Source organism: Nasonia vitripennis, chromosome 3 (assembly GCF_009193385.2).
Source record: "Nasonia vitripennis strain AsymCx chromosome 3, Nvit_psr_1.1, whole genome shotgun sequence".
In the NCBI taxonomy this organism is placed as follows: Eukaryota; Metazoa; Arthropoda; class Insecta; order Hymenoptera; family Pteromalidae; genus Nasonia; species Nasonia vitripennis.
The window spans coordinates 24,642,382-24,655,691 of record NC_045759.1 but is presented as its reverse complement, the minus strand read 5'-3'; the positions used below and the strand labels follow the sequence as shown (position 1 = coordinate 24,655,691).

Here is a 13,310-nt window from a genome sequence, read left to right as displayed (position 1 = left end):
ATTATCTCAATTCATCAATAATTCGGTTGTTGCATTTCGACATCAGGTCGAGAATCTTGGAATAAACTAGATCCGGCGCATCAAGTGCCCATAGAAAATCAAAATGATTGAACTTGTCGTGGGCAATTTTGTACATTCCCAGTTTCAAAGGCACCTGCTTGTAGAACGTTTCTACGTCCTAGAAAGTGATGCGTAGATTAAATAAAAATAAAACAAGCATCTCTCGATAAGAAGCATTGTTTAGGCTACACGCGCATACCTTTCCACCGACCAACCAATCGTTATCCGACCAAAACACGGCAATGGGTACTTGAATTCTAGAGATGTCATATTCCGGCGGTTCGCTGCTATTGTACACCTTGAGATTAGCCTGCGTACCATAGTCGAATTTCCGAAATTTATTGATCGTCATTTGTTGAAGCCAGTGCGTGAATAATTTGATGGATGTGCCGGCTGGAAATTTGCTCCATATCTTTGGCAAGAGAGACTAGAAGGTAAAGCACAGAGGCGCTATACACGAGGTGTAAAGGATAAAAAAAAGGGCTAAGGATGTTTTAAATATTTGCTGGTTATTCGAATTTCGAGGATACTCACGTAATCGAGTTGCTCTGGATCGAATCCCGCTATAAGGAATAATGAATTGCTACACAGGACATTTCGAAGCATGACCGATTTACAAATGTATTTGGCAAAGCCATTGAAAAAGTGTCCTCGTGCGAAAAATTCATTGATACCCAGTAAGTTGGAGAGTTGCTGGAAAATTCGATTGATAATTGTTTGCTCAAATGTTTGACATTTCGCCGTTATTCTTACCTGAAATTCCCTCCAGAATGAAGCTAACAGTCTAATTGGGGCTTTCATGTGGTAGACGTAAGTCGCGGGAGCAAGTGCTATCATTGCTTTTACTTTGGCCGCTACATCGGGCCGCTCGGTGGCCATGACGGAAAAAGTCGATGCGGCCATGGAATGGCCAATATAGAATAGACTGCTTTTCGTCGTCTCGGATATGTAGCTAATGGCGGCTGGCAGATCGTAGAGTCCAAGCTCATCCCAGCTAGAAAAGAAAAGAAAAGAAAAGAAAAGAAAAGAAAAGTGAGTTTGATTTTTTTGAAACCTCATCTAGATACACATTGCAGAGTGAATCGTTTCTACCTAAAGTTCCAAAATTGCGGATCAGAGGTGGATAATGTTTTGTGCTTTTTGGAGTAAGTGTTGCCACGGGCATTTCCCAGCCAAACGTCGTAGCCTCTGTCCCAAAGGATGAATGCTGAAATCATTGGTGCGCGTTAAATTGTTGCTTTCCACTGATTGTATTCTGAAATCTCGATTGCTAATCTTACCGAGGGACTTTGCCTTCCCGGGAATCAACCAGTCGGCAGAGCTCTCGAGCAGTCCGTGTTGTAGATAGACGGGCGTGGAGCCAGCTGCTCCAGGAATACGATAAAGCGTCAAAATGTACCCGTCCTCTGTCGTGACGGTGTGAGCCTCCGAGGGATATTTATGTTGACTTATCATGTCCATCTGAAAAGGCAATTCTCCCTCTCTATATCTTTGCTCATTTGGATTAAGAGCATTCAAGCAAGTCGGAGGAAATAAAGCAAAGCCGGAAATAATCTCGGTGCCGTGATTCCGCATAAAACCCACACGCGTGCGCGCGCGCGCGCATATTTATCCTTGAGACGGCGTCCAGAACGTAGCGATATCGCTTCCTGTTCTCAGCGCCTCTATAAAGTCTCAAGCGATTCTTCGGCAAAAACTGGTTGAAAGTAAAACTCGAGCAGACGTGCAACGAGATTAGGTTTGGGAGGTGCGACATTCCGCATGCGTGCGTATAATATATAGTCAAGCCATTGCGATCGTTTCGTTGCAATGCTCGCGGAAAATGTGAAAGTTCTGCGCGCGAAAGCGTATTATTGCGAGGCATTATGAGGCCGGCGGCACGCACGACTAGCAGTTATGCAGCCCAGTCGATCCCGTGCAGAGCTCCGCCAATTACCGAAAGCGCCAACTCGTTTGAGCGCCGATGCCGCCTCCGTCGTGAGCTTGCGCAACGAGCGCGGCTGCTTTGGAAATGGCTGACCGATCGCGAAAAGACGTAGCGAGGATGTAGTCGATGCGATGCGATGTATTAATAAAGTTGCAGGGGGCAAAACTCACGGGTGTGGCGCAGCAAGCGTCGGGGCTGTCGATCGGCTCGTTGATCGGCTCGTTGATCGGCTCGTTGAGCGCATCCGCCGTCCCCGTGGCGGGCTCGTAGAACAGGTTGTCCGCGCGAATCGCCTGCAGAGGCAGCTGAATCAATATTAGCGCCTGGCAAAGGAGCCGCATTTTTCCCATTATTTGTCCGCCGATCGGCGGGCGCTGGTATCGGCTGCAGCACTGCTGTCTGCAGAAGTCGAGGGTGCAAGCTGCGGGACTTGCCGAGGAGCGCGCTTATATATAGAGGCGCGAGCGCGCACGGCCACACACGAAGCGCCGCGTAAAGAGCCAGCTACAGCAGTAGCAAACGATGCTGACGGAGCGCTCTTGGCTTTATTCGTTTTAAAATTAACGACGCAGCTCTGACGTCGCTCATTTTTTTCCCGCACAGCACAGTCGCACATTTTGAATTTTACACTTCCGCGCTGCCAGTCGAGTATGCTAATGATCGGCCGATCGAGCCGCGCTCTACTTTTTGCATCGACCATCTCCTGCGATAAGATCGAGGATTAGGTAATCGGCGCGGACTGCTTCTTTTTTCGAGCTGCTGCCCAGCCTCCGATTCGGCATATAATTAGCGCGCGGCTGCGCACGTGTCGCGGGGCGCGCCTTATTCGCCGTACACTAGCAGTCGTAGTAGCCGGTATTCAGCGCGCTCGGCCTTCGAGGAGTTGCCGGACAAACGAGCAAGCGTGAAAAGGAGCAGACATTCGAGGAGCGATCGGCGCTATATTGGCATTGAACTCGCTATCGCGCGGATGATTAATCGACGACTCGTGTCTACTGCGTATTTGCCGCTTTGCCTCTGCCACGAGCCTAGTCTTTTGGCTCGCGCACACGCTCGGATCGATGCGGCGCAATGGCGCGAGGGTTATTGGATCGTTGCAAGAAACGAGGCGTGCTGTATCTTAAAAGAGGATCGGCTATAATACTTGACAATGCTCATTCGTATTTTATAACTGCAGCGAATCCCTCGACTCTCGCTGCAAAGTCTTGGCAGTCGATTCTCAAGCTCGATACCTCTCCATGAGGCGAAGCAGCCTCGAGTAGACGAGCTCCGGCGCGTCGCGGCCCCAGAGAAAGTCCAGATGGTTGAAGTTCGGATTGTCGATTCTCTGCATGTCGATTTTCCTCGGCAGCCTGTCGTACAGTCTCAGCACGTCCTGCAACGAGATTAGCAACGGTGAGAGGGTCTCGCGGAAAGGTGGGGTCGCTGGAAAGCTCGCGACGTACCCTGGGCTGGGCGAGAAAGTCGTTCTCGGCCCAGAAGAGCGCGACCGGCACGTCGATCTTGGACAAGTCGTACTCGGGCGGCTCCGCGCTCCCGTAGATCGCGGCGTTCCGCTCGGCGCCGTAGTCGTAGTGCAGGAAGCGCCGCGACTCTATGCCCTGCGCGAAGTGGAGGATGGTCTTGAAGGAGGTGCCCGCCGGCGTGTGGCTCAGTATGAGCGGCAGCCAGCTCTGAAAGGCCGGGCGAACGAGCTGCCTTGTAAATCTTGCGTAATAGCTGCGCGGCCGGCTACTTACGCTGTTCAACTGCTGCGGGTCGAAGCCGACGGTCGAGAAGACTATGGCCCGGCAGAGGTCCCGCAGGAGCGGCCGGTTGCAGATGCACTTGGCCGCGAACTTGAAGTAGCCGCTCTGCGCGAAGAACTCGCTCGTCCCTTCCAGGTTGCCTGCTGAGCTGTGCCGGTTCCTCTGCGCGAGCGCGCGCGGGCAAGCGGGGGCGGTGAGTGGCGTCGCGCGAGCAGCGAATTAAATTAATGCAAGAATAACGCATACCTGGGCCCGCCGGAGCGCCGAGCCGATCAGCCAGAACGGGCCTTTCGCGTGGTCGGTAAAGGCGACCGGGGCCAGGCCAAACATCGCCTTGACTTTCGAGGCGACCGCCGGCCGCTCGCTCGCCATCGCGTAGAACGCGGTCGTGCCCATCGAGTGGCCCACGTACAGCAGGCTGCTGGCCTTCTTCAGCCTCGTTATGTACTCGATCTCCGCGGGCAGGTCGTACTTGCCCATCTCGTGCCAGCTGCAACGCGGGGGCGGTCAAGGCAAGGGGGTAGGTACGCTAGTCGTGACCTTACCTGAAGTTCCAGAAGCCAGGCTCCGAGGGCGAGAGGCTCGTGTGGTTCCGGGAGTAGCTGTTGCCGCGCGCGTTCCCCATCCAGACGTCGTAGCCCTCGTCCGCCAGGATGTAGGCTGCGAAAAGCAGGACGGCGCGTTATACCGGGCGACGCGACTTCGCGTAATAGCCGTGTACTTGCGTGCACGAGGTAGGCAGTCGACTGACCCAAGCCGCGGGCCCGGCCGCTGACGACCCAGCAGAAGGAGCTCTCGAGCAGCGCGTGCTGCAGCAGCACGGCGGGGCTCCCGGCGCCGGCCGATCCGGGGATCCTGTGCAGGGCCAGGATGTAGCCGTCCTCCGTGCTGACAAAGTGCTCCTCGGCCGCGTAGCCGGTCTCTCGTATCAGCTCGAGCTGAAAGGAGCGACAACGGGCTTCGTCGGTTCATGCTGCAGAGCGCGTATAGCTACTCACGGTTGTCATGTCCTCCTCGGGCTCGGCGCTGCACCCGGCCAAGTCGATCGGTCCGGCGGCGCCGGCGGCGGCAGCGGCCATCACCCTCTCGATCTCCCGGCTGACGATCAGCGGCGGCAGCGCGTAGCAGAGGCCCATCAGCAGCAGCAGCAGCAGCAGCGGCAGGCAGTGGGCTCTCATGGTCCGGCGCTGATTCCGGCGACGAGTCGAGCGAGCGAGTGGTTCGCCGGGCCCGACCGGTCGGGCGTTTTAAAATCCAAACGCCCCCCCCCCCCCCGCCGCCGCCGCCGCCGCTGCCGATCGCCGATGAGCAACGGGTAATGCCGAGATTTCGCAACGCTGGTTTTTCGGCCTCGCGCCGATCGACCTCTCGAGGTCAGCCGTGTGACTTTGATATGATCTGACGGCTCGCGATACGCGCGATACGCGCGATAAAGACTGCGAAAGAGGACCGCCGGCTTTCCCGGAACGGACGAGCCCCGAATAAAGGCTCGCGAGAGATATCATACTTACTGTCGTCTGCCTGCACGAGCGAGCTTCTCCGCGAGAGCTATAGCGTACGGCTATCGCAGCGATAACATGCATGACGACGGGTCAGTGTACGCGTCGTAGGCGCATGTGTCAGCAGCAGCCTTCGAGCGAAAGATGATATTTTATTCATCGCTTCTTTCTGCTATTTTTGTCATCGGAAATACTCGTAGGATGGATCTTTCGCAATACCTATGCGGTTCGTGTACGCTGTAGCGAGAACTTGGCTTTACGTTCAAGGCAACTTCATCGTACGCTAGTGTCACCAAATTGGCTTGGCCATTGCGTCAAGAATGAAATAACTCGCAGAGGATGGGGGTAATGTATTATTCCGTTATATTATACACGATTATACTTGAACATTCGAGGCGAGGGATGCGTTCATCGCGCTGAGGAGTTTGGCGTAGACCAGCTTCGGCGCGTCGAGCGCCCACAAAAAATCGAGATGATTGAACTTCGGGTAGTCGACTTTGTAATCGAGGATTTTCCTGGGCAGGCGGTCGTACAACCTTTTGACGTCCTGAAAGTTCGCAAGGTGAGATTTGGAAAAAAAAAGAAAAAAAAAGAAAAAAAAGAAAAAAGAAAAATACCTACCACGGGACTAGCCAGCCAATCGTTCTCGGACCAGAAGACGCCGACGGGCACGCTGACCTTCGAGAGGTCGTAGTCCGGCGGCGTCGTTCTGTTGTAGATGGCCAGGTTCCCCTTGGGCCCGTAGTCGTAGCGCTGGAATCGGCCAGACGTTATTTCCTGGCCGTAGTGGACGATCGTCTTGGTCGAGGCTCCGGCGGGCGAGTGGCTCAGAATGACCGGCATGAGCGTCTGCGGAGCACAACAAGAGCGATGAAGCGGCGGGGGAGAGGGGGAGGGGGAGGGGAGAGAGACGAGAGAGAGAGCGAGAGGAGCCCGAGTACGGTAATTACGTAATTGAACTGAGAGGCGTCGAAGCCGCAGATGACAAACAACGAGTTGGCGCAAATTTTCTCCTCCGTCACGTCGACGTCGCAGCCGTAGCGGGCGAGGAACTTGAGTATGGCGTTCTGCGGCAAGAACTGGCCGGCCCCGAGGTAGCGGACGATGAGCTGCAAAGCGATTCGAGAGCGTGAGCCTCGGGCGTCGGAGACAGCTGCAGCTGCGCGCGTCATACTTGCGGACCGACCTCGATCTCGCGGAGGAACGGGGCGAGCAGCCGCACCGGACTCTTCAGATGATTCATGAAGGCCACCGGAGCCAGCGCGAACATCGCCTCGACCTTCGCGGCGCTCTCCGGCCTGTCGATGGCCATGGCGAAGAACATCGTGGTTCCCATCGAGTGGCCGATGTAAGTCAGCCGGGCCTTCTTCATCCCGGCGATGTAGGCTATCTCGGCCGGCAGGTCGTGGCTCGCCATCTCGTGCCAGCTGCGCAGAGTTGCGTCGTTGCGTTAGCTCATAGCCGCACTCATACGATCGGGATAAATCAGTCTAGCGCACCTAAAGTTCCAGAAGCGCAGGTCCGAGGTGCTGTAGCGGACGTGGCTTCTGGAGTAGGTGTTCCCTCTGGCGTTGCCCAGCCAGACGTCGTAGCCGCGCTCGGCCAGGATGAAGGCTGCGGGCCAAAAGCACACGTTGCAGCTCTCACGCGCTCTCGCGGCCGCAGACAGACTCACCGAGAGCCTTGCCCCTGCCGGCGATTACCCAGTCGGAGGAGCTCGCGAGGAGGCCGTGCTGCAGGAAGACCGCCGGCCCGGCGGCCGAGGGTATCCGGTGCATCGTCAGCAGGTACCCGTCGTCCGTCAGCACCACGTGCGCCTCGGCCGGGTAGCCCTCCTTCCTGATCAGCTCCGGCTGCGGGCACAAGACGCAGGCTAGAGAGCTATGGGGGATTCGCGAGCACGCGAGCCGACTCACCGTCGTCATGTCCAGGTCGGGCTCGTCGCCGGCCGCGCAGCTCCAAAGGAAGCCGCCTAGCAGAATCGCCGCCGCGGCGCGGAGGCCCGGGCTCGCCCTCATCTCGCTGAACCTCCTTCCGATACTCGTTCCGATACTCGTTCCGATACTCGTTCCGATTCGCAGTTGGCACGGGCGCGACGAGCCGACTGCCGACTGCGAGACTGAGTTCACACTGAGTTAGGAACGCCGCGCCCGCCGCGATGACGACACTAATTACGACGCGCGGCGAGAGCCTCTCCCAATTCGAATGCAGCTCGCTTGTTTTCGTTCGAGCAGTGTAGGCCTTGTCTACATCTTTCTGAATAGCTGTATTATCGCGTCGACAAGTCGACAGTTGACGCAGACGCGCAGGCGTTATCGACGACACTTCTCTACTTCTCTGCCCCTTGTAACTTTCCATGCGAGCGAGGCCGCAAGTTTCGAGTAGTCAGTCGACCAGCCTGCAGCCTCGGAGCCTCGATCGCGGTTCGACTTGGAACTTGCAGGGCTACGCAATCTCGAAAATCTCGAACTGAACAGCGGAGGCAGGTCGTACAAATGCACGCATGTATCATGCTCTTTGCTAATATATAATAGAGCATTGTCGCGACTGCCTACCTGAAATTCCAAAAGCGCGGATCCAGCCAAGCGCTTGTGACAGTTAAGTGACGCAGTGGAGACTTGGAGAGTAAGTAGGTGGCGCCGCAAGCGTTGGCTAGCCAAACGTCGTGTAGCCGCAATCGGCTAAAATGAAAGCTAAAGCTAGGAGCAAACGAGGATTCTAACAACTTACGAGCACATTTTATAGGCCAAGGGCTCGAACGAGCTCGATCTCGAGTCCTTAGCTCCGGGGATTCTCTGCACCGACAGTATATGTATCCGTCGTCGGTCACTATTTCGTTTTATTTCGTTTCTATTTCTTCTTTCTCATTATCGATCGTGTTCGATCGGGGCAAAGAAAGGGGGCACAGGCGAGCTCGACACGCACAGCACTCATGTTCAAATCCATGCAGCTGATGCAGCTGAGGAACGCGCCAACTTACTCTCTATGCTGCTGCTGCTGCTGCTGCTGCTGCTGCTGCTACTAAATGTCGTTCGTGCGTTTGGCGTTTTGCGACTTGAATCCTGCAACCCGGAAGCTCCAAAACCGGAACATCGTATCCCAAGGGTTACTGGTTTCACCAAAACTCGCTCTATTCCGCACGTACAGGCAATAAGGTGTTAAAAGGTTCAGTCTGGCGCGCGCCAGTTCAGCGTCAGTTCTCGCGAGCGGCGTACAGTGCTAGCTGGTGCTAGTTCCAGTTAGTTCTCTAGTTTACCCACAGTCGCAAACTGCGCGGAGTGCGGGTCGGGCTGCGGCGGCTGGCGGCATCATAATCATATATAGCTGCGGCTGTCGTCGTGTAAATAAGTCGCCTAAGTCTCACCATAACCTCTGCCTTTTTCGGAGCATCGTAATGCTGTGAGCCATCCTTACCTTTACCACGTTTCATCTGCGGCGTCAGGAAGAGTAAGCCAACATGGATTATCAGAATCGTCCTGGAGGAAAGACCGGAGGTGGAGGCGTGGCCTCCTGGTCCGAAAGCAACAGGGACAGGAGGGAGCGTCTCAGGCAACTTGCGCTGGAGACCATCGACTTGAACAAGGATCCCTACTTTATGAAAAATCACCTTGGCTCCTATGAATGTAAACTATGCCTTACGCTGCATAATAACGAGGGCAGTTACCTGGCGCACACGCAAGGAAAGAAACATCAGGCAAACTTGGCGAGAAGAGCTGCCAAAGAAGCCAAAGAAGCACCGCAGACACTAGCTCCAGAGAAGCCTAGAGTAGAGCCAAAGAAGTTTGTTAAAATTGGAAGACCTGGTTACCGGGTGACCAAACAAAGAGATCCCGAGTCTGGCCAGCAGAGTTTGCTCTTCCAAGTTGACTATCCCGAAGTAGCGGACAATATTATTCCGAGGCACAGGTTCATGTCAGCCTATGAACAGAGGGTCGAACCTCCAGATCGCAAGTGGCAGTATTTACTGTTTGCTGCTGAACCCTACGAAACTATTGCTTTCAAGGTAGCTGCCAATGATAATCCTACTTGCCCCGATATTCTTTGTAATTGCATTTATTCATCATCGTATGCCCATTTTTTAGGTTCCCAGCCGAGAAGTGGATAAAGCAGAGGGTAAATTCTGGACTCACTGGAACAAGGACACCAAGCAGTTCTTTTTACAATTTGCTTTTAAGAATGAAAAACCGTCAATTGGCAAGGTACCACCGCCACCGGTACCTCTCATCCGACCTGGATTAACACCATCTATGGTGCCAGTTCCTCCGCCTCCTCCAAGACCACCTATGTTTAATCCAGTGCCACCTCCACCAGCACTCTTGGCACCAGGAATGATACCTCCACCACCTCCTCAAATAAGTTAAACGCGTGACTCTTCATTTGTAATTGAAACTAATTTCGAATTTCTTAACTCTAAGGCAATACCGGATAATAAAAATCAACTTTTTTTAAATTTGTTCTATTTTTTTTACCCCCTCTATGGTCAATAATAACATGCAATCCTATTTTTATCCAAGTTTTTTGTTTGTCAAAATTTAGGTAGGGTTGGGCGACTAAATAATCACAAAAGTATTTCAAAATTTTTTTGGACTTTTTATTTTTTTAAATTATATACGCAGATGGAGATCGTACATTCATCTTGGAAAGATAGTTTTCTGAAAACAAAAAAAAGGTAATCACCTAATTACGTTTTGAGTACATATACGATGTTTGCGAATTTTCGAAAATTGAATTAAACAATCAGAGAGAACAATCTACACGGTTTGAAGTGTTGTAAGCACTATTAAGTCCGCCCGTTCTATATCATCATACAAAATCAATTGTTTTCTGATTTTTTTACCAATTTTACGACGTTAAATCATAATCGGAGATCGTCCAAACGCAAATGTTCTATGCGCTTCTAATTAGAGTTGAAAAAGTACAATAATTACCTGAAACACAAAAAGAAAAGAAAATTATCGCACAATTCAAGAATTTCCTCCATTAGCATCAATTTGAATGTATATTTTCATCAGAAAAGAACGCTCAACACGGGGTACGAGTGTTGTACGCACTCTTTCAGTCCGCCCGTTCGATATCATCATTGTAAAATATAATTTCAATGTCGTACATTCAAAAATTAATACACATACCCAGTTAGTTATGCGCTCAGAACACAGGTACCACCAACAGACTTGATCTTGTCCTCAGCAAGCTTACTGAAGAATTTGGCCTTAACAATAACGGGCTGCTTGGGTAACCTACCCTTGCCCAAAAGTTTGTAGTATCCCTGCAACACAATAATAAAAAGTGATGATTGAGCTAACTATTTCAAAAGAGTTTTGAAATAGCGTTATTTTTATTTTGAAAAAGCTCTTTGAATTAATAGTGATAAGCTGGATTTTTGATCAATCAACTTGAATAAATGTAGATTAAAAGAGAAACTTACAGCCTTGACAAGGTCGATGACTGGGACTTTGCCTTCGGGTTTGGCATCCTTGTATTTGAGCCTGGTCTGCTCTGACACCAGCGTCCAGAGTTTATCCAGATTGAGGGAGGGGCACCATTTGGTATTCTTGCGCAAATGATAGTTCCTCATACCAAGCTAAAAAAGTACAAATACTTTTATTATTTATGAACTTTTAAGCGATCAGAGAATTTTAATAGTAGAATTGTAAGAAATCAGTTGTATGTAACATGGTGCATTCAATGTTTTTCAGTTCGCCGGTGAAAGCTGTTCATTCATCATGCGATCAATGTTGTTTTTAACGCAGTGGATTAAGAAAAGTAATGGTTTTAAACTTACTTTTCCAAAGTAACCTGGATGGTACTTGTCAAAGTTGATACGGTGGTGGTGCATACCACCGGCGTTACCACGACCACCGGGGTGCTTCCTGTGCTTGCCTGTAATAAGTAAATGCGTCAATAACTAGGCTTCGACTTTGACGAAATTATCGCGTGTTCTTATGGGGAAGGTAGGTGAAACTTGAAAAAATAGTTGAAAATCAACTTACCGATACGTCCATGACCGTGACTCACGTGTCCACGGAGCTTCCTAGTCTTCTTCTTGTGGGTGGACTGTAAAGGCAAGGTGCAAACGATTAAATATCAGAAGCAAGTCTTCTGGAGCGTGTAACCTCCAAATTTCCGCGCACTACGATCCGCGAGCGACAAAGAGACTGCCGTCAACAATTCGATATCGTGTTATTATTCATGATAGGTTATTCGATGAAAAAGGACGATATGGAAGAACGGAGCGCGAATAAACAAAAGGTCTGCTTGGAGGTTAGCCCAAACACAGAGCCGGACATTTGTACAATTTAGACGAAAGGAAAAAAATCTTTTTGCCGAAAGGATCGTCGAAGCGTCCGAAGCGTAAAATTGGCATTTTGTCGGTTGCCGAGGGTGCGATGCCGGAGAATATGAGGGATTTTCGCGAGGGATAATTTCCACGCCGCTAACTCACCATCTTGGCTCGAGCGCGAAGAACCGAAAGACTCGCGGTCTCTGCGCATGTCTCGTAAACACCGGAAATTTCGTTCCGTGCGCCGCCGCGGGCCGCAGTAGCGCCCTGGTAGCGCTGCCGTCGGCGGACTGCGAAGGTAAAATAAAATTTATGAATTCGGGAGGACCGATAAAGGAGCTTTCGTGCTTGCCGGTCGGTTTCCGGGCGTTTTTAATTTTTGTGCTAATTCTGCATAAGCACAATACCTATCCTGTATATGTATAACTGATGTGCGCATAGTGCGCTAGAACGGCGAGGCTTATTCCATGTCTCGCAGTTGGTAAAAAGCGGTAAGTAAATTTGAGTAGCTGCCGGAGAGAGAAAGAGGGAGAATCAATGGCTCGCTTTGTATAAAATTTAATGCCGTCGTTGCACATGCCGATCATGAGATGAGGGCCGCAGCGTGCCGTATCTCGTGCGCGGGGACGTCGACCGATCGATGCATTTTAGGCGAACGGGTACAATTCGAATCCGAGTGCGAATAAAGCAGCGACGCTGCAGATAGGAATTACTCGGAGTCGCGCGCGAGAAGCCGAGAGCTCGGCCCATGCGAATGAAAGGCGGACGGCCGACCGAGAGGAAGTGCGGGGGCGCGTTTCCGGTGTGATCTCCGCCGTCCGCGACTCTGTGCCGCCGCCCCGCCGCCTTCGTCAAAATACCTTACGTAACGCGCCTACGAGCATACGTATATGTAAGGACAGCGACGGCAAATCAGGCGCGGAAGCCGAAAATCGCGGGATGACTCCGATTGCGAGTTGCGCCCCCCCCCCCCACCCCCACCCCCGCTCTATTACGCAATAGGCGCGATCTCTTTCGGTGGGACGCCGCGCGTGTGTTTTGTAAACACCAGCCGCGGACGCTCGGAATCGCTTCCAGACCCAGCCAGCCTGCAGCTGCGGACGTTCGGGCGCGTCCGAGGCTTTGGAGTTTGGACACCGGAAGCAGTTACTTGTTGCCGCGCACGAAAATATCGTGAGCGAGCGTTTCGCAATCGGCCGCGCGCGACTGTTTGGTTCTTCGCCGGGTTTAATATAGATCGCGCTCGTTTATACCTAGGCGCGAAAGAATCGTAACGCGCGCGCATCTCGGGGGCAAGTGAGAGAGCTGACCTCTGATAACGGGCGCGGCAAGGGCATCGCGACTCTTTCTCTCAGTCGCAAGCGCGCGCGCGCGCGCGCACATAGAACGATAGAACAAGCGTATCGAGGCAGCTGAATGCAGCGCGCATAGATCTCCGATGCAGCGGCAATCTCTCCGAGGCCCGAGGCGATGCTGCTGGGAGAGCGAGAGGGAAGGGGGACTTCCGCTCACGTGACATCGCCGCAGGCCCACAGCCAGTTATTTTTCTTTCTTCTTATTCTTAGCCTTCGCATCCGCTACTTAATAACTTTGCTCTTTCTCTCTGCTCCTTTTTAAATCTTTCGACTTTTGCCGTGTGCGCAGCTCGGATTTCGCGGCGATAGGCGCGCGCGGAGGATATCCGCTCGTGCGCCCACGGTATGCAAGAACGAGTACAGCGAGCAGCAGCTAGCGGTATAGAGATGTAGGAAAATCAAAGATAGAGCGACGGGGTGGGGAGAGGAAGAAGAGGATTG

At 52.3% G+C, this 13,310-nt stretch overlaps 6 protein-coding genes across 9 annotated transcripts; 1 reads left to right on the top strand and 5 right to left on the bottom strand.

Annotated features, from left to right (window-relative positions):
- Nucleotide 1: 1 nt before the first annotated feature.
- LOC100122926 (lipase 3-like) lies at nt 2-939 on the bottom strand. The gene is made up of 4 exons (XM_032598140.1): nt 814-939; nt 595-753; nt 260-370; nt 2-178 (listed from the first exon to the last, which is right to left on the bottom strand). Exons 1-4 carry the CDS (start codon nt 937-939, stop codon nt 2-4), a joined length of 573 nt encoding a protein of 190 aa, XP_032454031.1.
- A 209-nt stretch (nt 940-1,148) lies between these two features.
- On the bottom strand, nt 1,149-2,976 carry LOC116738547 (lipase member K-like). The gene is made up of 3 exons (XM_032598434.1): nt 2,158-2,976; nt 1,341-1,521; nt 1,149-1,267 (listed from the first exon to the last, which is right to left on the bottom strand). Exons 1-3 carry the CDS (start codon nt 2,335-2,337, stop codon nt 1,149-1,151), a joined length of 480 nt encoding a protein of 159 aa, XP_032454325.1. The 5' UTR covers nt 2,338-2,976.
- Nucleotides 2,977-3,103: 127 nt separating this feature from the next.
- LOC100122918 (lipase member K-like) lies at nt 3,104-5,447 on the bottom strand. 2 transcript variants are annotated; one of them, XM_031927651.1, is made up of 7 exons: nt 5,247-5,447; nt 4,457-4,673; nt 4,281-4,395; nt 3,982-4,225; nt 3,727-3,897; nt 3,433-3,660; nt 3,104-3,362 (listed from the first exon to the last, which is right to left on the bottom strand). In XM_031927651.1, exons 1-7 carry the CDS (start codon nt 5,316-5,318, stop codon nt 3,207-3,209), a joined length of 1,203 nt encoding a protein of 400 aa, XP_031783511.1. In that variant the 5' UTR covers nt 5,319-5,447; the 3' UTR covers nt 3,104-3,206. The 2 variants fall into 2 exon arrangements, with proteins under 2 accessions (XP_031783511.1, XP_008206500.1); XM_008208278.4 differs by lacking the exon at nt 5,247-5,447 and adding an exon at nt 4,734-4,964.
- A 122-nt stretch (nt 5,448-5,569) lies between these two features.
- Nucleotides 5,570-8,334, bottom strand: LOC100122908 (lipase 3). Of its 2 annotated transcripts, none has more exons than XM_016983558.3 (7): nt 7,151-8,334; nt 6,910-7,087; nt 6,734-6,848; nt 6,421-6,661; nt 6,185-6,343; nt 5,856-6,083; nt 5,570-5,781 (listed from the first exon to the last, which is right to left on the bottom strand). In XM_016983558.3, exons 1-7 carry the CDS (start codon nt 7,250-7,252, stop codon nt 5,611-5,613), a joined length of 1,194 nt encoding a protein of 397 aa, XP_016839047.1. In that variant the 5' UTR covers nt 7,253-8,334; the 3' UTR covers nt 5,570-5,610. The 2 variants fall into 2 exon arrangements, with proteins under 2 accessions (XP_016839047.1, XP_031783500.1); XM_031927640.2 differs by having other exon boundaries at nt 6,910-7,107; nt 7,151-7,618.
- LOC100122900 (splicing factor 3A subunit 2) lies at nt 7,501-9,684 on the top strand. The gene is made up of 2 exons (XM_016983561.3): nt 7,501-9,237; nt 9,317-9,684. The coding sequence occupies exons 1-2, from the start codon at nt 8,692-8,694 to the stop codon at nt 9,593-9,595; spliced, it is 825 nt and encodes a 274-aa protein (XP_016839050.1). The 5' UTR covers nt 7,501-8,691; the 3' UTR covers nt 9,596-9,684.
- Nucleotides 9,685-9,803: 119 nt separating this feature from the next.
- Nucleotides 9,804-11,827, bottom strand: LOC100122886 (60S ribosomal protein L27a). Of its 2 annotated transcripts, none has more exons than XM_001607621.6 (6): nt 11,677-11,827; nt 11,225-11,288; nt 11,017-11,114; nt 10,660-10,815; nt 10,364-10,500; nt 9,804-10,162 (listed from the first exon to the last, which is right to left on the bottom strand). In XM_001607621.6, exons 1-5 carry the CDS (start codon nt 11,677-11,679, stop codon nt 10,372-10,374), a joined length of 450 nt encoding a protein of 149 aa, XP_001607671.1. In that variant the 5' UTR covers nt 11,680-11,827; the 3' UTR covers nt 9,804-10,162; nt 10,364-10,371. The 2 variants fall into 2 exon arrangements, with proteins under 2 accessions (XP_001607671.1, XP_003426362.1); XM_003426314.3 differs by having other exon boundaries at nt 9,804-9,886; nt 11,677-11,826.
- Nucleotides 11,828-13,310: the final 1,483 nt, after the last annotated feature.

Coding starts and splice junctions, on each gene's coding strand:
- LOC100122918 (XM_008208278.4), bottom strand. CDS start 4,913: ATGAGAGCCCACTGCCTGCCGCTGCTGCTGCTGCTGCTGCTGATGGGC. Junction 4,226..4,280: donor CCTGGCTTCTGGAACTTCAG/GTAAGGTCACGA, acceptor CCCGCGTTGCAG/CTGGCACGAGATGGGCAAGT. Junction 3,661..3,726: donor ACCCGCAGCAGTTGAACAGC/GTAAGTAGCCGG, acceptor CCGGCCTTTCAG/AGCTGGCTGCCGCTCATACT.
- LOC100122908 (XM_031927640.2), bottom strand. CDS start 7,592: ATGGAAAGTTACAAGGGGCAGAGAAGTAGAGAAGTGTCGTCGATAACG. Junction 6,662..6,733: donor CTGCGCTTCTGGAACTTTAG/GTGCGCTAGACT, acceptor AACTCTGCGCAG/CTGGCACGAGATGGCGAGCC. Junction 5,782..5,855: donor ATTGGCTGGCTAGTCCCGTG/GTAGGTATTTTT, acceptor GCGAACTTTCAG/GACGTCAAAAGGTTGTACGA.
- LOC100122926 (XM_032598140.1), bottom strand. CDS start 939: ATGGCCACCGAGCGGCCCGATGTAGCGGCCAAAGTAAAAGCAATGATA. Junction 754..813: donor CATTCTGGAGGGAATTTCAG/GTAAGAATAACG, acceptor CGAATTTTCCAG/CAACTCTCCAACTTACTGGG. Junction 179..259: donor ATTGGTTGGTCGGTGGAAAG/GTATGCGCGTGT, acceptor ATCACTTTCTAG/GACGTAGAAACGTTCTACAA.
- LOC100122900 (XM_016983561.3), top strand. CDS start 8,692: ATGGATTATCAGAATCGTCCTGGAGGAAAGACCGGAGGTGGAGGCGTG. Junction 9,238..9,316: donor ACGAAACTATTGCTTTCAAG/GTAGCTGCCAAT, acceptor CCCATTTTTTAG/GTTCCCAGCCGAGAAGTGGA.
- LOC116738547 (XM_032598434.1), bottom strand. CDS start 2,337: ATGGGAAAAATGCGGCTCCTTTGCCAGGCGCTAATATTGATTCAGCTG. Junction 1,522..2,157: donor ACGCTTGCTGCGCCACACCC/GTGAGTTTTGCC, acceptor TTGCCTTTTCAG/ATGGACATGATAAGTCAACA. Junction 1,268..1,340: donor CGGGAAGGCAAAGTCCCTCG/GTAAGATTAGCA, acceptor CAATGATTTCAG/CATTCATCCTTTGGGACAGA.
- LOC100122886 (XM_001607621.6), bottom strand. Junction 11,115..11,224: donor TCACGGTCATGGACGTATCG/GTAAGTTGATTT, acceptor TACTTATTACAG/GCAAGCACAGGAAGCACCCC. Junction 10,501..10,659: donor TCATCGACCTTGTCAAGGCT/GTAAGTTTCTCT, acceptor ATTGTGTTGCAG/GGATACTACAAACTTTTGGG.